Genomic DNA, 23,662 nt, shown 5'->3' on the forward strand with positions numbered 1-23,662 from the left:
GAACCATTTTTGTTCAAAACAGTTTATAAAACATTAAAAATAGCTGGAACAGTTTTAGGACATCTAACACAGATCTGTTTTTGCCTTTTATCCTGCTTCCTCAGGGCTTGTTCATAAAAAGCTGCGGGTTTTACTTTTATCACAATTCAGAACAAAGTAAAAATAAATGTGTAGAAATCCCCCATTACTACTGTAACCCTTCACTATGGTGTTTTGATAAAACGTGAGTCTCAAATGTGATCCCCCAACAAGGCAGGGCTGTATTCCCCTCTACAAGCTCATGGCAGAGACATGGGGGCTTTGCATTCTTTTCTTTCTGTTTATCTGCCAGTCTCCAGTGCACTGTTAATCTGGAGTGACAGCCCCAGCCCCACCACGAATGGCTTTTCTGCTACTAAAACAAAAGACATATCTCTAAATACTTTATCATTTTAAGCAGAAAAGAACACAGTTCTCATAGCTGAAATGGAAAACAACAGAAGGTTTGTATATTCAGCAGACTGGTGTTACCAATGACTGTTTTCTACTTTAATTTCTGTTCTCGATACTACAAGTGAAAGACAGCGCTAACCCATACAGCACAAAAAAAAGCCACATCATGGCCATATCCTTGCACAGGCTCATTCAAGGAGATTGCCCCTGAAGGAGTGCCTTGGAGAGACTCAGCTGCTTGAAAGCACTGCACTTCAGCCCTAGTGGAACGGAGATGCACTGAATATAGACAGCATTAATGAAGGATTTACTTAGCAAGGAGCAGACAATGCCATATTCTAAACCCCATGTTTACACAAATTGCTGACAAAAAATAAAACTAGGCTTCACTGCTCCGAAAGAAAACAATAGCTCTATGCACATGACTTTGGGTAGTACATCTAATTTGCTTTAAAATGTTTAACAAGTCAGCTTATGATTGTTGTAATACACGGATGTTTCATTAAACAAACCGCCATCTTCTATCAACATCATCATGATTACCTCCTGCCCTTGTTTTATTTTAATTTATAGCATTTCTTTGCAACTTGCCAACATGGGCTCTTAGTAATTTAACATAATTACAAGACTGGCATTGCTTTTGTTTTGCCTGTGCTCCGCACTTCATTCACACACCACTTTCACAGCCTTCCCTAACTAGATACAACTGCATGTAAATGCCAATGAGCAGCAACATCCCCAGCTTCAGTAACAAACACAAGGGAATTCCCCTGGTCTACTTACAGTCCCCTGTAGCCTTCCAGGTTGCTCCAGGTCACTCAGTTTCAATTCCAGCTAAGCTAGAGTTGATTGGAATCAGGGCTTTGGGTCATCTTCCAAGCTGCTTGGCAAGGTTAGCTGGTGGCTATGATATTGATTTGCACCTTGTTGCTGCTACTCATATGACATAAATCCATGGGACCTAGCAAGATAAAGCGCTTCACATGACATAGACTCTGCAGAGAAGAGGCACGGGGGAATATCTGTCCAAGGGTCCCTGAGACAAAGAAGCAACAACTAGAAATCATAAAATCATAGGATCATTTGTGTTGGAAGGTATCCTTACAAGTCATCTGGTCTAATTCCCCTGCAATGAACAGGTGCGTCTACAGTGAGATCAGGTTGTTCAGAGTCCTTTCCAGACTGACCCTTGATGTCTCCAGGGATGAGGCATCCACCACATCTTTGGCTTTCTGGACTGCAAGGGCACAGTACTGGCTCATGTCTATCTGCCATCCACCAGTAACCCCAGGTACTTTTTGGCAGTTCCTTTTTTACTGTGCTCTGTCCTTACATCTCCCGCTTGTACTGATGCCATGATTGAGGTGCAAGACTTGGATTTGGGCCCACTGCTCAAGCCTGTCTAGGTCTCTCTGAATGGCATTTTGTCCCTTAGGTGTGTCAACTGCACCACACAGCTTGGTGTCACGAGAGAACTTGCTGAGGGTGCACTCAATCCCACTGTCAGTGTCACTGATGAAGACATTCAAGAGCACTGGTCCAGAGCTTTCTCCCAGCTAATGACAAGGGCACTAAAAAGCAATTATAGACATCCCTCGAGCTGTTCACAATGATTAGCAGTGGTATCAGTAGCGTGAAATAAGTACATGCCTTCTGCCAAGAGAAAGTGCTAGGAACCATCCAGGTGCCAGCTACCTATACCCAGGAACCAGATTTTGACACACTAACTGCCAAGAAGCGAGATGTTGGGAAGCATCACTTCTTAAAAACCACAGCAGGTGCTTAGCACCAAATGAGATCCAAAGTGCCTTAAGGATCAATCCAGGATAAGGTGATTAGGTCCACATTTTAGCAGAGAAAAATGTCATGGGATGTTAATGCTGCAAGTGAGAAAGAATTGTGCAGTCTGGTAGCTTTTCCATGGCTATGACTTAGAAGAAAAACATCAGCTGGTAAATCAAGAAGCTCTTCTGAGCAGCCAGAGCTGCTATTGAAAACACTCTTCCTCCAAAGGTACAACTCAGAGCAGCATTACTTTTATGACCTGCTGTTGAACAATTAATGTTCCCCTTGAAGAATTCAGTGAACATTCTGCAATACCATTCTGCTGTGGTTTAGTCCCAACTCTAGCCAGGGATCTCTGATGCCTCACAATGACAGCCTTTACCTTGTGTATTATTATTCAGCTTCTGATTCCTGCCCTTGTGTAATTGCCTGTCTAATGCTAGATGTGGGCCATCTATCCTACTGAACACATCTGGGCCACCGTTTTGAAAGCAGTTTTGCTTCAGCCATTCATACTATCAATATTCCAGTCATTTCTTGCACATATTCAGATGAGATGATTCTCCTCTCACAACTGCATGAAGCATCAAACAAGAAAAATACTTACCAAGCTAATTCCACTGGTAACATTTCATTTTTACTCCCTAAGATGTCTCAAACCAGTAATAGACATTAACTCGTTGCCTAGAGAAACATTTGTTTTAGAAAAATGAAATGTCCTCTATGGTTAACTGTATGGTAATTCACATAGTGAACTGAATGATTAGGCAGTCTAGATTTGCTGCCCTGTATACCTTAGCAATTTTGCAGCTTACAGCGATTTAAACTGGCAGGATTCCTATTGAATTCAATTTTATTTTAAATGGTGAGGTTACAAAATAAGAAGCATTTCCCTTTGGTAAATCTGAACAATATCACTATTTATTGTTAGCAAGAAATGTCATTATGTTTATCATCAGCAAATCTTCTGAAGTCAGTGTACTGCATAGCTGATTTATAAAACTCCTTACTGTTTTAAGTTGTTACTATACGTTAAATAGCACCAAAGGGATAGCACTGACTTTGGCACCTCATTTCCCTATGTTCCTAATTAGGTAAGACTCCCATTGACTGAACAGACTCTTTGTTTTTCAGTAGTTTATTATTTACCTTGCAATAGTGCACAGGAGCATGAGCATTTGGCCAGGTCATGACAACAACGATTCTGTGCAAACAGAGAAAGCTCAGTCCCTGCCCTGAAGAGCTTACAGTCTAGAAAGCTGCCCCACATTCATAACTAGTCCTTTTTTCCTTTGTAAGAAATGGGACGCAATCACAACAAAGACAAAGACATTTTGAAGGCTTGCGAAGAAGAATTTGCATGTCGGAGCAAGGACCCAACAGTAAATCCCCAGAGTGTTTTAAAAGTGCACTATATATTATATCCTAAGTATTAAGGCTCATAACTCTCCTTTGGTTAAATGCTGAACTTGTGATAAACATGCAAACAAAGAGAAGGAAGGAAGTGGAAGCCTTCTTCCAGTCCACTACAAACACACTCTTACAGTTTATTTTCCCCGTTTTGCCCAGAATAACCAATCCCCTGCTTCTTCAGAGAGCAAACTGGCACAAGTTCAAGAGAGAAATGTGTACAACAAGGACACAATTTATTCAACATTTGTCAGAACCTAGAGCTTTCCTTGAATATTATCGTTTATATTGTCATACATCCAGATGTTTCAGTTCGTAGTTTCTAACCAACCCCAGTCTGCCTGTAAAACAACCCTTGCTGTAGCAAGTCCAAAACACACACCCAACCAGACCAATCTATACAAAGAAAAAATATTTTTAAAGCATCTACTGAAAAATTACTTAAGTTCAAAACAAGCCCCAGTTAGACTTTCCATTAAAATACATCTTTAAAATAACTTCCTAAAGCTATAAATAGACCGAAGTATTTAGGAGCCAAGATACAGCATCGTTAAGAACTATCTGAAGAATTCCAGCACTGCCCTTCTGGGTACAACAAAAACCTACCTACTTATAGGCAATATATTTTGTCTAATTCTATATATGTGCGTGTGTGTATTAATAGAGTCTGTCATTCCATGGACATAATAGGAAAGAGGCACATATTAAGAAAAAGGTGGTATGGATTAATGTGATGATTTATCCAAGAGTGTATGTGGACTAGATTTCCCTGTAAAGAAAGACATTTGTTACTTCTTGTCTTTATTTCTCAGATTTTAAAGCCCCCAGGAACCAGTTGGCATTTGGTGAGAGTAATTTTCTGGGGAAAATGACAGTGTTTCAGATCTTCTGCATCTGGGGAAGATCTGCCAGCTAGCCAGGGGGCTGTGTTTTGGCTTCCCAGCTCAATAGCAGGCTGCCTAAAGGCCGTGGATCATTAACTTCCAGCATAATTAGCCAATCTATCAGGCAGATTATACTAAGGCTGGGGACACTCAAAGAAATCCAAGGACGTGTGGAGGTGTGACTGCTAAGGATGTAGGTGTGATGTGTGAATACACGGTCAGTAAAGCATTTTTTTTTCTTTTTATTGAAACATTTTCAGGCTCAGATGTACACTTTCTGAAAAATAAGAAAGAAAAAACTAGGTGTTGCTGGAGAAAGTCCAAATATCCCCAACCTGGACCTCTGCCGAAGGAGATAGACTGTGATTACTGGAAGAACCAAGACTAATTTAATGAGCAGTGGGTCTACTTTTTCAGCATTGAAGATAAAAATAACTATCGAGCAGCTGCCTACTTTACTATGCAGCAGCCACAGGCTTTAATCTATTTGATGGACCATAACTTTGCATAGAAAACAAAGAATAGAGGGAATATTTCATATTTATGAATCTATTATATTCACATACTACAACATTGCACTATTTATCTTCAGTATAACTGCATATGTCTTTTGATACGCTATTCACACATAGTATATGGGCGTATAATACGCATGTCAATATATATAAGCATCCCCATATTTAAATTTAATTATTTGGCCATATTTGAAAAATGTATTACAGACAAAAGAAAGACTTGGCATGGCACGTGGAGCCATGCACGGTAAACACCACACTCACGTACCCAAACTCTGTCTCTAAATCAGAGAAAACAAATTGCATACAAGGTAAAATATAACTATCAAGATATTTCATTAGAAAAATGTAAATACTTGGAATTTCAGAATTATTATTTTGGATATTACAGTGCCACACTACTGCCTTATGTACTAGTGGATATACTGGGAAGAAGCACAGTAGTTAGAAAGATTGCACAATTCCTCTTATATAGGCCTAAGCTCAGAGCAAAATCAAAATAGGAAGGCTTTTATTTCAAGCCAAAAGCACCACCTGTCCATCTTCCTGCATGCCTTTCAATTGCTGTTGTCGAAAAAAGGTCGTGCTAGACACTGTACTATTAAAAAGGCTCTCTATCTTGAGCAGCTGTGTACACTGACTGTCAGTAAGTGTGCTTGCTATGTGAGAACCCGAACTATTTACTGAGGGAAGATAAATCACCTTCCCCTAGTATGATATCAGTGATTAGCAAAGTTATTTGAGACAGCATTCCTTCCTAAACATCAGGGACGGGACTGCAGTACTCTACACAGTTAATATGACGAGGCCATTAATTTTTTCTCTCATGTAGACTTTGCAGAAGACTTCCTTGCAATACCACCTTCAGTATGAAATAGCTCCATGCTCTTTGCTGAAGCTCAAACCTGGTGCCCACTCACCTGGGGTCTGCATGACAAAGGTGGCAGCGGCAGTCTCCTTGTAGCCAGGATGCTCTGATCACCCAATGTCATGCTGCAGGCCCTGCTCCTGCTCCTGCCCCTGCCACACACACCCCTCCCCCACTCCTTTATTTTCTGAGCACACTGATGCTTTAGGAAAGCCAGCTATAATACTCTGACCCTGGCTTCAGACTGGAACTCCTCAGGATTCATTTCTTCCCATCGACTTCTCTATCTACACAGAGAATTTGGTTTCTCCTGTTTCCTTCTAAAATGCACATCTGACAGTCTGCGGGAACACCCACTTGGCTCAGTTTCTGAGATCGATGGGTTTTGGAGTGTGAACTGGAAGAAAAAGCACCAGGCAAGACAGACCTGTGAACCCACTCTTTGTTTTTCTTGACATATCGTTCCAGCCTATAGCTTAGGTTCTGCTGTGGATCACCTACTGCACTTCGAGGTTTTGTGAAACAGAGTCATCACAGCCAGGCACACAAGATAAATCATTACAAGTAAAGTATACATAAATGCAGCCCAGAGATGCTCATCCTACAGAACATCAGGCAAAGCCCTACTGATGACAAGTTTCTAGGAATAGTAACTTGCTTCCTTATTTGTCCATAAAGTGCCTGCTCCACATGGGTGCTTTTACAGAAAATAGATAGGAACAAGAAAAGAAAGTATTACTAGTAATCCTCAGGATACCTGTGAGATGAGCAGAGACCTGCTTCTGGGTGATGGAAAGCAAGTGACAACTGAGGGATTAAGTGTGGTCTTGGGAGAAAGCCTCTGAAACACTTTCTGGGAAAGATGTCTGATTCATTTGCTTTCCTTTATGTTACAATATTATGACTAAAATTTCTGCTTGCATCAGCCACAAAGCCAGCAGACTACTGCCTTATCCATTCTGGTAAGAAATGCTTTCTTCAGCCACGTTAAGAAGGCAAACCCTCTCTGCGTCACTTGTTTTATTTGTTTCCCCCTAGAGCTTTATGGGACAAGCTCATGGCTTGTTTTCCATTGCGCTGACTAGCACTAGGAGAACAGATGATTACTCGCTGTCATGCACGTAAATCTTTGAAGTGCAAAGAAAAGAATAGAATGTCCTAATTTACTTCTAAAGAGAAATCCCAGCATCCAGCAGAATTTGAAAACTGATTTTTCTAGGGCGATGCTTCTTTCATCTTCTGAACACTAAGTATTAAAAAAGAGAGCTCTATCTTAATTCAGGCTGAGCTCTGACCCTTGAAGTCTTATGATGCCGTCTGTGTTTACATGAGTGCAGACTGTTTTCCTCTGAGCCAGTTCACATAAGGCACATTTCTCTCAAGTTCTTCTCTGAATCTTGAATGCTCATTCCACTCCCTCACCCCCTGGCTCACTGGGGAATGGGGCACTGTGAGGCCTGAATGCTGCACAGTAATTTTCCCCAAATCACAGTGATAAGAAAGGCTGGTATTATGTCCATTTCAATGACAAGAGGCTGACTATTTATATTAATCTTTCCTCCTTTTTGGTACCTAATTGTAGTGGCAGCTTGCATTTTTTAATAACATTTAATACGCTGTACTATTTTCTATACTCAGGGAACAGATCCCATTAGTTTCACCTGCGTTTACTCAATACTTCAGCAGAATCTAATTTGTGCACTCAGCAGCAGAAGTAGCCTCATTAACCTCTGAACATGTTCAAGCCACTTGCCAACACCAAGTGAGAGCTCTGGGCAGAGATGTAATGCAGCCCTCGGTGCAACTTTCAACCAATTTCATCACTGTAGTAGCAGACTTCTTCCTTTTCATCACATGCCTTCCATTTCCATAAATAGCAAGGAAAAGATGCTTAACCACAGCCACCCCCTCACCCACAGCTATGACCTAACAGTCATCAGGAAATGGAAATAGTAGAAATTGTAGTCAACTATAGCCGTGGCATTCTGAGAAAGGCAAAATTTGGACAGTGTCTTTGGTTTTAAACTACCCAAATCCAGTTTGTAGACAACAGTGCTTCTAACCATGCAACCATGCTTCTTCAATTGAGCAAAGTTTCTTCAGTGCAGTGAGTGAGGAAGGGGCCCCACTGAAAAGAAATGGGATCACATAACTAAAACTTGTACCAATCATTAAAACATACAACTGATATTGTGATGATGACCCACTGTTTGGCTTTTCCTAACTTCCATATACTTAATTTTGCACTTTTAAAAGCTCTTTTAGTGCTGTCTCTCTCTCTTCTAGTCATTTTTTTCTTGCTATTGGAGCTATATGAACTCCTTTCTCCAGGCTAAAAGTCTGACCTGGGCAACCCCATTGTCCCCAAAACTGTTGATCACCCAAGGCTGGACAACAAGAATCACAAAATCATAGAATGGTTTGGGTTGGCAAGGACCTTTAAACCAACTAGTTCCAAGTCCCCTGCTATAGGCAGGGATAGCTCCCTCTAGATCAGGTTGCTCAAAGCCCCATCCAGCCTGGCCCTGCATATTTCCAGGGAGAGATTCCAGTGTCTCACCATCCTCATAGTAAAGAACTTCAACCTAATATCTAGTCTAAATCTATCCTCTTCCAGTTAAAAACCATCTCCCCTTGTCCTGTCACTACCTGCCCTTATAAAAAGTCCTTTCCCAGAAGTAGGTTATGACTTGGTGCACAGGTTAGTTCTAGAAAAGCATGCAATATCAGTTTGATTTTCCTAATTATTTGCTGACAACAGTGCAATGATGAGACTTCCTACACAGAATTTTTTAGCCCTATAAGGTCACGGGGTACAGACACCGTCGTGCCAGGCACTAGCTGGAGCCTGGCCCCTTCTACCTCCAGCTCCTTCAAGCTGTCTCTGTTGAAATGAGTTATTTGTTGGAACTGACCCTCCTCCAGACGGAGCTGGCATTTTTCAAAAGAAAAAATGCTGCGTAGAAAAATTCTCAGTGAACTCAATTAGCTGGAATCTTCTAAATGCTGTCAAAACCTTGTACTTCCCCTCCATCTCATATGTGCAGTTTTCTACAGCTGGAGAAGAAAAGCCAGTGTGACATATGATACGGAAACCTCCCAGCCAAATGGCTGAGGCTGAGCAGAAGTGTAAGCCTTTTTTAGTTGTTGTTATTTTGTCATGTTTTTTTTTCCTCCTGGCCTTTTCGAAAGCAGAAAATCAGGCCTTTATCCCTCTGCACAACCAAGACAGCAGTTAGCTGGGATGAGTCTCATTAAAGAAGTGAAGCAAACTCAATTTCTTTTGGAACTGGAGCATTCATAAAAATGGAGGACGTCTTTTAGAAGCTGCCTGCTTGAAGAGTTAAACTAAACGAAAAGAGACCACATAGAGCATTTCTTTTTTGGTGAGAACAGTTTTTAGTATTGCTAAGCACACATAACTCTGAGAAAAGTCATGGAAAATAGATGTTGCGAATGAGCTTGAAACATATTGTCCTGAATGGCAGAGAGTCTACTCAGATAAAAATACAACACTCTCTCTGGAGTCCCTTTCTTCCTATCACAGTGAGGGCTGTGTGTGTGTCCTTCAGCCAGGAACCTAAACGGATGGTGGAAGTGTGATGCTCCTGGTTCTAGAGCCCTCATTTTGTGCAGTAGAGATTTAAAAAAGGGCAGTATCTCAGGCACCCAGGCTCTAGGAGATCAAGGTAAGAGAATTTCTCCATTTCATCCTATCTAGCTCACAGGTAAGAGTACTTTGCCATGTCCAGAACTGCTATTTTTGGGTGCTCAGGACAGTACCTATTGTTCTCCTCTCTTCAGTCCATCTGGAAATGGAGAAGGCTGTGAGTTATGTATTTCTCAAGCATGAAGAATAGCTATAGAACAGAAACCTTCTCCATACTATACAGAAACATCACCCTCTCTCTGCACCCATCTCTCAGCTTCAGATAGGTCTCAAATGGTCACCAGCTACAGCAGTCAAGGGAAGGCCAAAATTGAGATTTTATTTTAAAAACCAATTGAATCTGGTCTGTGGGATATAATAAGGTGGCATGTTGCAATGTACTTAGCTACTGTACTATAAAACCCCAGAAACTCTCTGCATGGCACTGACAGAAAACAGCAGAACTGCTGCAGACAGGTATTTTGCTAAGGGGCATGTTTACAGAGAGGTGGATCTCATCACTAAATCCATCACTGTCTCCTGTAACCAGCTGGCCAGTTCTATCCAAAGCTGATGGAGGAACAGCTGTCTGAGCATCATGAAATTTGGTAGCTCGACGAAGGCAAGTGCAGCCAGCAGTGTGTGTGGGCCAATGAGCCCCAGCACTGCTGCCTGCTTGGAAGGCAGTGAAAAGGAGATGTTGGAGGGAGAAAAGGGTGAGGGAGAGATGTGGCAAAGGTCCAGAGGGACTGCTGGGCTTAACAAAGTGAGGAGTGCAGGGAGAAAGAGCACAAATCAATGGGGAACCAGGCATCACTGATTCCACTGTTCACAGAAAAAAACCACCCTGTATAACTGGCCCCAAGTGTTGTGTGTCAACCAGAAATATCTGGACTTACAAAGTTTTATTCTCATGGGGATTTGTGAGTTTTAGCACTTAGAATTTCAAGGCGTTGCAAATTTTTGCTATGGGACTCCCTTTAACCCCTTTGCTGCTGGTTCTTCTTGCATCTTCTGTGCTGTGGCAGAAGGTGACTGTTTTCCTCTGCTGTGCCGATGCTCCATAGGTAGAAACCAGGGTATCTGTGCTGGGGTTTCTGAAGCATAAAGTGGGAACAAGCCAAAAGAAAGACTTTTTCTTGTCCTGGGAAGGCAAGGGGAAATAATGAGGAAAAATAAAGGTGGTGCAGGGTGATTTTCTGGATGACAGCTTAAATAAGAGAAAAAAAATGACTGAAGGAAAACCACAGTGTGAGGGGGAGGTATTCCAATGGACCAGATTGGAAACAAGTCTGTTATTTTCTCATGTGAACTTTTCCCAAATTAGATCCCCTCTTTTTACATTTTTAAGACCTTTTTGGGCAAAGTCCCTGCTGGGGGATACTTTTGGAAGGTCATTTTAGTTATCAAATAAATTTGCAACCTGTTGTTGCACACTACCACATAAGGTTGGGCAAAATGTCTTCCCTTTTTTCTTTTCCCAAGATCTCTCAGAGCAACAACTGAACGCTTGTCAGGCAGAGTCCGAAAGCAGGACCCTGCCCAGTGGAACCTGAAATGTTGGAACCTGACCCAGTGAGGTTAATTGCTGTCACTGAATGAGGAGGGCAGAGGAGAAGCTGTGGATATTGGTCTTGTGAAGTGCAGCCCAGAGGCAGAGGTTTGGGTCTGTGCACCAAGAGCAGCTGCTAGGAAGAGCCCTGCTCCACAAAGCAGCTCCCTGTGTTTTCTGGCATGCCAATTTCTCCAGATCTCGGGAAACAGGTGTAGTTTTTTGTTTTTGTTTTCTTAATTTTTCAAAGAGCAGTTTAGAACTGGCTTTTTTATCCCTCTGGATTACTGTTATTATCAGCCCTACACCTCTCCTGTCCCCATTCCTCTCTTCCAAAAAAGCAGAACAGCCAGGCATGCCTCCTTACAAGCCTCAGGTATGAGGAAGGAGATGGAACAACACAGCAGGGAAGACCTTTCTTATGTCCTCCCCGGGCACCTTTTTCTTCAGATTCCTGGGAAAAACCCCATTTCCAGTTTGACTTAGGTTGAAGCCTCCTAGGTAGCAAGGGCTGACTCACAGTGCTGAACACCCTTGTATTGATGGTCTGTTCTGATGTTGCTCTGATAAATCTGGCCAACAGCATGTAATGTCCATAGTTCCTCTTCCTAACAAGGGAAAAGCTGAGATTTCAACACATGTGATGTAAAACTTATAAACAGTCCTCACTGAGGGCTCTTTACAACAAGCCCGGATGACTTTGCTGGGGAAGATGAAAAAGAGTAATGATGTCAGCAACAGTGCTTTATCCATGTGCATCTGTGTACCTCAGCATATGTCAGAAAAAAAAATAGTTCTTTTGCTACAAAAAAAAAAAAAAAAAAAAAAAAAGAAATATTAGGGGGATGGAATCCCTTAAAAATTACTCTCAGAATATATGTATATATTTAACATGACCTTAAAATAATGCTTCAGAATCTTAATTTCCGTTCCCTAGACAGACAAAGAGCTAATTTTTGTGTTCATTCTCTGTAAATTCCTCAACAATTCACAGCTTGAGAAATGTGTCTGTGTTGTAAAAGAGAAAAGGGAAGTCAACAGAACCAAAAGTGGTCAATGGGTTGATCTCTGTTTTGTATTTTTGATGCTTTTCCCTTCACTGCACCTCTGGAAGTGATGTCACTTGTCAGAAGAAATTACTAATGCTCTGTTCCCCAGTAGCAGCAACAGGAACCTACATTTTTTACCACGTGCTCCTCTTTGCAAGAATCTGGGTAAATCTGCATTTCCTTTCTTGCAAAAGTTATTCCTGATTTCATCCTGAGTGAGAGATTCACATTGCAGAGCAGGGACTGAGGCTGAACTCCTGCCCTTCATGGTGGTATCCAAAAGCAGGGACAGATTTACAAATATCCAATTGGAAGAGGTATAAATAAGAGCTGGTGCTACACCTCCTTCCCCTTCCGGCATTAGCATAGATACCACAGCACAGCTATGGTTTTTATGAAATTTGGTCATCCAATGGACAAGCAAAGGATTAGATAGCAGGACAGAGCTCAATATTGCCACTTCCCAGGGCACTTGAATTTCTTCCTTGAAATATCAGCAATGGCCTGCTGCTGGAGTATCCCTCCACTGAACTGTGGCAACAACAGCTTCCAAGAGGGCATTGCTTCAATTCTCTTCAGTGACTCAATGTATCTGCACACTGGTGGTGAATGTCTGAAGTAGCTGGTATATGGAGCTTTCTAAATTCCTGCAGGTTCCTTGCATACTCCTGTTGTTTACCAGCTCAGGAGCTCAGGCAGGCCAGTTACAGATCACTGCCCCTTCCCTCCTGGCTGGTGGAAGAGGAAGAGGCTGAGGAGTTGCTGGAGGTGACTGCAGTACTGGAAGAAGTTACATTTTATTATTACTTCCCTTGAACAGAGCAGCAGAATCTCTCCTGATGTGACAGCACAACATCTGGATTTTTAAAAAGTCAGTGGCAGACAAAATGGATAAAGATACTGATTAGTGGGATGGCACATGCACTTCCTTACACAGCTACAGGGTCAGATTCAGCAATGCTTCTTTTCCTTCAGGTGATGGCTTTGGAAGCTGTAGGATCTAACCACACTAACATTTTTAGTGCTTTTAGACACTTCATTTTAATGTCTCTCTCATCAGCTTCTGGCTCGGACATTCTCCTTTGCCAAAACAAGTTCCCTGGACTTCTTTACTATGTCACCAAAAGTTCTCAAGCTTGATTTTGAGAGGAAAAAGTAAAGTCCTGTACAAAGCAAAAAAAAATTAGTTTGAAAGGAAGGGCCCAAAGCTAAAGAAGGCAAGGCTTGAAGCACCATTACTTAAGAAGCACCATTATTTAAGAGGGGTTAGAAGAGTCAGAGAGATGTGAGGTATTTAACTGAAGAAAGGACACCTTGCTTAGGAAGTCTCTCCTAAGCACACATTGAAATCCTCTCAGTGCAGGGACAGTGGCACCTGTGGAGCTGAGGGGTGAGCCAAGAGCCCAAAACTGCAATGTCTAAACCCAGGCTTCATCTCTGCCTTACTGTCCACCATCATTTCACCCAAAGGCTCAATTTGTGTCTGCACTGCTATGGTGAGATGCAAACAACATGTTTATCATTATCTTTTAGGAATCTGTGTAGATAATTAAAGCTAAGGAACTTGAAGATTCAGGTTTAGGTAACTAAATCTGATGATATTTCTGGCATTTTCATTCCTGTATTTAATACTAGCTTACAAATACACTAAAAACGATCCAATTTTTGATCTGATACTTTAAGCTATCAAAACATAATCTTTAAAAATGGTTAAGGCAAATTATCACACAGAAGGATCTTCAAGGAAAAAGCCTTATGACTTAAAAAAGCTAACTTTTAAAAATGTTTTTAATGCTGATTCCGTGTTTTCTTCTGTCTCTCGTGACTTTGTAGTTTCTTCACAGTAGCTGTCTTATCTGCATTTGCTACTGAGATCAATAAATAGATGCTGATTAAAAGAAAAGCTGCTGAAGATTTAACTTGTCTGTTTAGGATTTATCTCAGACCCTGGCTGCAGGCTGTGAACTCAATGCCAAATTTGGCCTAGTCCAGTCTTCTGGTACATGGACACATGCTCGAGTACAGCTCCAGCCTTCAACAGCTCCACTAGAACAAAAGTGCCTTAAAAATGTGCCTTTGAGTTGGATATTAGGAAATTTCTTCTCAGAAGAAGTGGTGATGTAGTGGCACAGGCTGCCCAGGGAGATGGTACAATCATGGCCCCTGGACGTGTTCAAGAACTGTGGGGATGTGGCACTGAGGGAAATGGTTAGAGGGCACAGTGGGGGTGGGTTGATGGTTGGACTCAAGGATAGTAGTCATCTTCTCCAACCTTAATGATTCTAAACTCAGTCACAGCTACTCCTTAGAAGTCATTTGTCAGACTATTTCCTTTAAAATGTGACTTTTAAGGATAGTTAGGTATATAAAATACACTGTGTTTCAGTATTAATAGTTCAAACAAACCACCATGAAAACATAATTACAAAACAACCCTAGTTACCACAGGTGCCCCAGGGGCACATTATTGTAAATGCCAGAAAGAGACAGATCAGCATCTGTGTCCTGAATTCCCTATTGGGAAAGGACTTCATAAGCTGCTGGAACACAAAGATTTTCTCAATGGGTCTAGCACCTAACATTACAGTGGTGGATGGCAGATAGAGAAGGATATCCAGTGCTTTTGGCTAGTAAATGGAGAACACAACATCAACACTCACTTCTTATAATGCCAAGTAACTCAACCACTGATGGACCAACCACTCTACATAAAAACAGTGAGACCAACCATCAGCCTCAGCAACAGGGATTCAAGTCCAACACTATGCACTACTAACGGAATGAAAACTCAGAAGGACAGAGAACAATGACACACTTTCCAGCAGTAACAAAAAAAACCCATTATGTGATGCTTTCTGTGACAACAATTTTCATTAGATTTGGTGAAAGGGAGCCAAGGAAAAAGGCATCATGCTGAAAATAAAACAGGCAGTTGGACACTCGTTATTGTGCCATTTGCCTGCACCTCTGTGTAGGCTGAGAATCCTTTCTGCCAGGTTTCTCACTTTTTAAATATATCACAGACATACGCACAGACGAATTGTGAGGTATAGACCTGTCAGGAGGCAGACTAATGTCAGCACTTCAGCCTCCTGGCTGTCAGCTCTGATTCCAAATAACCTTTTGTCTTCTTGTTCCAGCTACTAAATTACAGATCAAGCGAAAAATGTAATTATACCCCAAAAGGCCATGGACAACATCTTAAAATACACGAAACTGTGAACAGGACAACAACAGTGAAAAGATAAAACTAGTATTACCCATGGTGCATAGCTAATCCAAAACATTCTGCAGCCCCGTATGGGCTATTACAGACACACTTCCTCTGCCAACTTCTGCTTTACAGGGAAATACTTAATCTTCTCTTCCTAAACAATGTCATGATTCTTATCATACTCAAGAATTTGAGAAAGGTAATAAAATGAGAAAGCATTAACACTTCAGTCACTGTCCATTTATTTGTAATCTTCTCCCTCAAACATAATTTGCATCAAATTTGCTATCCACAATGGTTCGCTGCGGGTTTTTCTGAATTAGAGAATTCACAAACATTTATTACTCCACGGAGAGCTCAGGCACTATTTGATATAGTGCTCTGTTCCTCACTCTGATCTTGAAATTTGCTGTGAGATGTACTACTTGTTTAGTAGTAACTCTAGATACTAAATGGAACTAAAGGGACTGATTTATTCTCACTGGAAAATTTCACTTAAAAGGCACTGAGCAGGTAGATGTTTCAACTCCAGCAGTGCTCCACTGTGCAATGCTTTAGAGTCCCCATTGGTGTCATCCAGTGAGGTGCAGGCACCAAGGTGAGGAACAGAACAAGTGGAAGTACAGATGGTTTTGTGTTTTCTTGTGAAATGAAATGTCTACAGCTGAATTGTTCATAGCTTGTACACAGCTCACACGTGGAGAACAGACAGCTCACTGAACTGAGAACTTATTCAAAAACCGCACTTGCAAAAACTGCCTACAAGTCTTCATAGGGAAGTTATACAAATCCCGCATTGCACACAGTGTCTCATAGGAAGCAAGTTATATCAAATGATGACTTGGCTTTATTTGGTCTGGATCCTGCCATCCCACAAAGAAACCCCAAATCCATCTCTTTTCCATAATTTCCTGTATTTGAGGTCTACAAGAAACCAAATAATGTGTACAAAGACCTTGAAGATACATTCTCTTTATTCCAGTCCCTGCCAACATACCTCATTTTCATCCATCCTGGAAGTGCCTTAAGCACTGCCTGTAAATTCACTTGGCCTGACAAATTCAGCAATGCATTACAGACCAGATGGATATAGGAAATCGCACTGATTGAATTAATGAAATCAAAGGGAGGGGAAGAGGGGAATCAAAGGAAACTATTTTTCCTCTACTTCCTAAAATGTATAAATAAATAGGACTAATTTATTTGAGGTGGTTGGAGTTGACCAGATATCTCTGTATGTTATCAACTTGTATTTTAGAACATAGCTTTGAGAATGCAGCCCAGCAGTAGATAAGGGAAACATCACTTCACTGAATGAATGATGTGCGAGTCTACCAGTATTTTCTTGTGGGCTGACTAAATAACAGACTCAAAAACCTTATAGAGTATGGACCTCAAAAGACACTACTGAGAATAGTCATAGATTTATCTCTGTGAAACAAACATGAACAGATTCTCCTGATGCCAGAGCAAAGATGTCATGGACACATTTTCTATGGCCTAAAGGAAGCTTTAAGATGCTCTGATTTTACTCCAACACATTCCCTGGCGTCAAATAATGCTATGGCTACAGCTTCTAGTGGGTGAAGAGTGGACAGAAAAGGGATGGAGAAAGTGACTTTCATTTCAGTGTGAACAGGACTGGCCTGTCTGGTGTACAGTCAATATTAGGCAGTCTGACAGGAAAGGATTTGTCCCCATAATTCTGCTCTCATAGCAAGATCTCTTTTCCCACACTCCTTGGTATTGGCAAAATGAACACACTCCACTTCAGACTCGCATATTTAGCTCCCATTTTGCTTCTAAGAGCTGGAATCGAATAGCTATAAATAGTCAAGATGAACTGGAGGTCAATACACAAGTTACAACAGGGCAGTGTGATGGAGAAAACCACTGGTCTCAGAAACCAGGCTGGGAGTGGATGCAGGGAAAGCTGCAACATCCTGTGCAAAAAGCACTCCAGATAACTCCTACACTTCTTAAGAAGTTTATCTTTAAGGCATCTGCAGCTACTCCAAAGGATATATCTGTCTTCTTAAAATATCAATAGGAAGAACAAAGAATTTTTAGAGCAGTAAACACGGTACATTTGGTAGGGGCTGAGTGCTCTGCCAAAGTGCTGGCTATGGCACCAGCATTTCTCAAGGATGGGCTGTGAGAAAGGCATTTCTGAAAGCTTACTGTGTTTGCTCTCCCACAGATGGAGAAGTGGCAGCATATGGAAAACTGCAGCCTGGCTGCCCTAACAGGTGTCACACAGACAGAAGAAAGGCATATGTTCTGCCTTTGACTAGTTTGCCCTAACCACTGGGCACTGTTACCTTAAAATATCAGCTCTAGGAGCAAAAGCTGTGCTCTGCATTCACATAAGGGAAAAAAAATAGGCTTCCTTCATCTGATTTTTTGGAACACAATGAACATTCCCACATTCAGTCTCTCAGACAAAGAAGCAAGTAATACCATACATGCTTGCATTTTAACCCCTGTCAGTATTTACCCAGTTCTGAGAGTGGACCCTTCCACAGGGTCTTTATCACGCACACCCACACCTTAACACACAACCTTTAATAACCTTAGAATTAACAGAGAAGTTACTCTGAAACTAAAGAATAACTCTGAGGCTGAAGTAAGCAATTGTGTCTTTGTCTTGAATTTTTTAAGAACATGCCAAAAAATCTGTTGCTAAAAGGAGACACCAGAACACATTCCCAGGAGCCTGCACTGGGGTATTGCTGCCGTCACACCAACACAAACGAGTGTCAACTACAGAAGGAACAGTAGCACAGTCTCTGGAAAGTCTTAAGTAAATATGCCACCTAGTGTTTAATTGCGACAACTTCATTCATAAATCAACTTAATAGACCCCTCTGAAGCTGTTCCCTGCAAGTCTGAGAGGTACAGAGTTCAGCAGAGGTAGCACAAGGAGTCTTCACCCCATCTGCCTCTCCACCAAAATACCGCATCATTCAGCATTATAATGAAAGGTGTGTCTTCCTCCCTGAGACTGTTCGGCCCCAACTGACTGACAAAGGGCCAAGCTTGGCTCCCAGCTCACCTTTCCCTTTGGAGAATCCTGTTCTTCAGACTGCCACACTGAGAGCGGATCTGGGGGTGTTCATTGACCCCACTGCCAAGATCCCAAGCATGCCCAACAGGTGCAGGAAAGGTTGACTTGCACTGCCAGCCAAATGGCACTTGGGTCAGCACACAAGCACAGAGCAAAGTGAAGGAGCTTTCTGCACCTCCCTACAATCACTTTGAGAAACTGTTGAGAAAATCAGGGGCAGAGGCTTTCAAAGTATAGCAACCACAATTTCTCTTGACATTTAGTGGATACACAGTTCCTCCTGTGGCTATGACAGTGTTCTTCCTTGCCTATAGCCCCGGCTTTAATAGTAGCACGCATGCCTAAAAGCAAACAACCCTGTCAGTTCTTAACAGGAGAGACACTCAAGGTATGGATGTGACTTGACCCATTTTCAAGCGCACAACACATGTCAGATTGCCTTCTTAAGATTTTGAATTGAGATTCTCTTGATGTTTCTGCCATGAACACTTGTTATGTTTCCAAGGATTAAATCCCTGCACTGAGCAACATCACAGCAGAAACCATCTGATTTTCTGGTAATGTCTTGTTCACATTTCCTGATCAATATAAATCTGAAAAGAAACTGCAGTCCCTGCAGTACTTCATCAGCTCCCTCTCCCCAGCTCATCAAGTTTATCTCTACCCTTTGCTTGAAATTCTTCTACCTATTTTCAATCCACGTGACCATGTTCTTGCACCAACCAGTTTGAATTAATGTCAAGAGTATGATTTCAAGAGACATTGTACTACTATGCTAAAAATCCAATTATTCTGCATCTGCTGCATTCTTTTCATTCTTTACTATTGTAATTCTATCAAAAAGGCAATCAAGTCTAACTGGCAGTATTCATTCTTTTTAACCCATGCTGACGACTGTGCACAGTCCCACTGTTCTCCAGGGACGAGAATATCTTACAATAAAGAGCTCATTGTTACAATTTGTGCTTTTTACACTACTGTGTCCTCTTTCCCAAATATTAGCAGCTATAAAAAGCCAGGGTCCCTGACCTCCATAACCACGCTTCAGACAAGAAAACTTTCAATAGCACGTCTGTCGCTGCATCCATTTACTAGTTGCCCACAGCTGCCAAATCTCCTGTGAGCTCTGCGAGCCCTGTGGCTGAGCCCTTTGCTACTGACTGGCCACTGGCTCTTCCCAGGGGTGACCAGGCGGATCCCTTGTGAACAAGACATTCCTTGGCTGAAGATCTGCAAGGCACACATTATATAGAAGAATTTAATTCCTCAGTGAAAAAACCATTCGAAGGGTAAAGTGGACGTACCCTGAGATCTAGATCACACACAGATGTTTTCAAATGTGTTTCTATGCCATATGATGAAGCAGATTTGGTAACCCCCTCAGGCATTCCATCAATGCATTTCACCTTTCTTTTATTTTTTTTTTCCTCCCTTACTACCTTGCCTACAGTGTTCATCACTGTATTTTAGGCCTGTCATCTCTCATCATGTCCAGCATGAACAGATGACAAGTCATTGTTTTCCTATTAAGTAAGCAAGCCCACATACGAGCTAGACAAACAATATTACTAAAAGTACTTCTAATATATAGTGTATATATATATATATATATACACACACACACATATATATACATATATATATGTATATATGATTAGAATATTTTCCTTTTGAAACTAATTTCAAATCATCCACCAACAGAAATTAGTGTGTCTTCTTAAGAACTCTTGCCTTCCAAGATCAAAACGTGGCAGTTCAGAAGCACATGTAAAAATTTAACGCCTACTTCTATACAGCATCCAAAGATTCATGTGAGATAATCATCTAAGGGCTTTTACTTTAAAAATGGCATTTTATTTTCCAGTGACTAGATAAATGCAACATTTGTACTGAAGGCTCTATCCCAATCCCTACGGAAGCTTGTTTACACTAATTTAATACCATCAAACTATTCAAAGGCTATAAAAGTCAAGACAAAAAAGTCCTCGTATAAACATTTTATTCGTAATACATCAAACAAGGCATGTTTTTTAATGCAACAAACATCTAGCTTTATGAAAATTACTAATTTGTTCATAATAAGAAAATACCCAAGAGAAAAAAGATTAATTTATGTATGCAGCAGAGCCTAGCTGCAGATATAGGACTACACTTGAAGAAACACACAGAGCCAAATCGTGTTTGCTTTAGTGCTACTATAAACACTTCTGGTGCATCTAATCACTGCTGGTACTGATCTGACATTCTCATTCTACGGTTCTTTCCAGGTCAGAGCTCTTGCACCATTTCCATTAGGCTATCTTACCAAAACTGCACAAGGAAAGGCTTATCTTACAGGAAACTTCATCTTTGCTACATTTGCTTTGCAATATCCTGAACTGCTCAAGACCCTGGGAAATCACTGGAGGTCTCCCCACTAACATCAGTAGCATTCAGATCAGATCCTATCTATCGCATCATGTCATCTGTGTAAATTGGTGATGCCTACAATTTACAAGCTCTCTTCAGGCATAATGGTATCGCTGATTCTGCCTAAGGCAAAAGACATGAATCCGAAGCTGACGGTAATAATGTAACAGAACCCAGCAACCTAGAGAAATGCTCAGGGAAGAAATGTAAGTAAAAGCTCTGCAATGGAATCTCTCTTTCTCTTGACTCACTCCATTTTCATTACTGCCAGCTAACATAAGCCCACGTGATTCTTCTCAAAAATCCCTGCCTAATCAGGAAAAACACTGGCTATCACTGTTGCTGGGTATGCCATGGTCAAATACAAAGAGCCCCTTTTCCTGTGCACAGACACCCAGTAGGGAGGAATTACACATAATTCCCATGATTTCACTTTGGTAGTTTTTATTTGTATTCCTTATATATTGCCTATGGGCTGAGTTTTGAATGGCTGTGTGGAGTCAGGAGTTGGAATGATGAACTTTATGGGTCTCTTCCAACTTGGGATATTCTATGACTGTATTTTATATTTATGATGCTTTAAAGAAATTATATATATACATAAATTAAGCTATAAGGATACACACAGTCATACAGAAAAATTCAAAAGAACGGCAACATTAAAAGGCAAAAGAAATCATTATCCAGATAACTTTTCCAGAAGACGGTATTTGTCATTCCAAATATAAAACTGTTTACTATCAGATCTCTTGTCATTATATAAGCTCCCCTTTGCTGTAGTAGAACACCAAAGAGTATCTGGGTTAAATCAATACTAAATGCTAACAGTTATTAAAAGAAGACAGCAGTGTATGTAGCTGAGCACTTGTGCCAGAAGGTGCCACAATTCTGGATTCACATGGGTAGCCGTTGTGCAGAACTTCTGCTCAGGACAGTCTGGAGTGATGGATGAACCCGCACGAAACTATGAAACTATGAAACTATGAAAGGAATTAACTATTCCCAAAGTCATTGTGAATGTGTAAGCTTGTTGCTTCTTGCAGCAAAAGTGCCACGTGCCTTTTATTGCTGTATGTCTTACTGAGATCTGCAGATGAAGGCCACCTTCCATTCATGCTTTCAACTGTTTCTTATCAGTGTGGGGCCTGAGTACCTTCCATGCAAAATCAATCCCTCCATGGAGAATCCCATCTGAACAGGGTGGACATGTATGCAGGAGTGAGACTTTAACCCCTAATACAAGCAGGTAGTGGGGTGTTAATGTCCCTGTAGCAGTGAGCATCTCAGTTTGCTCTCTAAGCAATGTTAAAACACATCCAGTAAAACTGCTGGTGCAGTTCTAGCCCAGAGCCTGCAGGAACAGATGTTTCTGCTCACTATCCCCTTAACCCCCTGCTCTGCTGCCAGGACATCGCTGTACTCTGCAGCCCTCACCTAAAAGGCAATGCTCAACATCTGGACATACATCCCAGCAGAGGGTTAAACACCAGCTGGTAACCTGTAATGGGATCATTAGAGGTTTGGAGGAGCTGCAGATTGGAAAGAATAATGAATAAATTAAAGACTTAAAAGATTTCTTTATCACTGGCTAACAGCAGCACCTGGAGAAAATTCAGGGAAGAGACAAAAGATGGAGAGGTACGATGGGGCTGAAAGGCCTTCAGAAAGGGACGTGGTGTGAATAAAAATGCAAAAGTGTAAATACCTATAAAAACTGAACCAAGCCAGAGATTCTCCTAACATTGGCTGTCTCCTGCATAGGTTTGATGTAAGAAAAACTCTACTGCCCCTAACAAAATTTAGCTCCATAACCAGATTACATCTCTAATTAAGGGATGCTAGAAAACAGACTTTCCTGGAAGTGCTGCATTTCATTCTGTGGGAAACAGTGTGAATAGAATGGCTAATGAGGACAGTAATAACTTTACTTCTAGCAAAGTTATTCTTCCTTTCCTGTCACTTCTGCCTTAACAGGAATAGCTTTCTTATCTGTCTATTATTTGTGTAGAGTTTTCTCTTGAAGAAACCTACAATCTTCCAGACTCTGCAATATGCTTATCTTTCCACTTCCTTAGTTCTAGACACCAACTCTAATGACGGGCTACGTCCTTTGCACATAGATGTCCATAAAGTCAAGAGCTCCAGCACAGCTGACTGGGAGGTTATCATGCCAAGTAGCCATACACAGCTGCATTCACTGTCCTGCTGCGAAGCAAAGTCTTCACATGCAGCTACCTTGCTTTAGCTCAGATTGCTACACTGTTCTTCTTAGACCATCATCCTTGCTGGCCTCTTGCTGCTCCTGGCACGCACTTGCAGCCAGAAAGCAGAGCAGGGTCCAAGCATGCTCATATTTCATGTTTAACTGGAATGCTTAAGCTGAATGAGCCAGGTCCTCCTTGGAGAGAACAGGACAGGAGTTTTGCCAGGATCTGGCACTGACAGAACCTTCCTTAATTCCTACTGTGTTTACCAGCAGTCTGTCATCAGATAGGTATCATTCCTTTTGTAAATATTTCCAGCTCCATTGCTGCCAAAGATTTTCTGGAACTCCAGCGTCTCGTTCTCATAACCCTTCCTATACTCCCGTGAGTATCTGAGAAACTACAGGGCAGCCCAAACTGAGCAGACAGGATGTTTTTTTTTCCAGCCTAGAGTGGTCCTGAAACTCCAATTTGAATCTCCTTCCATGATTTCAATCCTTCAAATGTATTTTCCCAAATTACACTTGCCAGTGTAGGATTACAGAGGAAGAATTTTCCTCTCCTTGCCAGAGATATAAAGACGGCTGTTGCTGTAATGGCAGCAGTTTCCTAATAGCATGATAT

General features: G+C 41.4%; 1 protein-coding gene across 2 annotated transcripts in view; it reads right to left on the reverse strand.

Moving 5' to 3' along the window:
* The window catches only part of CHN2 (chimerin 2), a 152,493-nt gene that overhangs the window by 37,764 nt on the left and 91,067 nt on the right, over positions 1–23,662 (reverse strand). The window contains exon 7 of one of the 2 annotated variants that reach the window (XM_085540546.1): positions 8,782–10,687. The exons of the other annotated variant lie outside the window; for it this stretch is intronic. Coding sequence (XP_085396672.1) covers positions 10,481–10,687 — 207 coding nt within the window. The 3' untranslated portion in view covers positions 8,782–10,480. Of the gene's footprint in view, positions 1–8,781; positions 10,688–23,662 lie in introns of those variants that run through there. 2 annotated transcript variants of the gene reach the window in all.

Source organism: Coturnix japonica, chromosome 2, assembly GCF_054131305.1.
Source record: "Coturnix japonica strain WE chromosome 2, WE-NBRP24, whole genome shotgun sequence".
Taxonomy (NCBI): domain Eukaryota; kingdom Metazoa; phylum Chordata; class Aves; order Galliformes; family Phasianidae; genus Coturnix; species Coturnix japonica.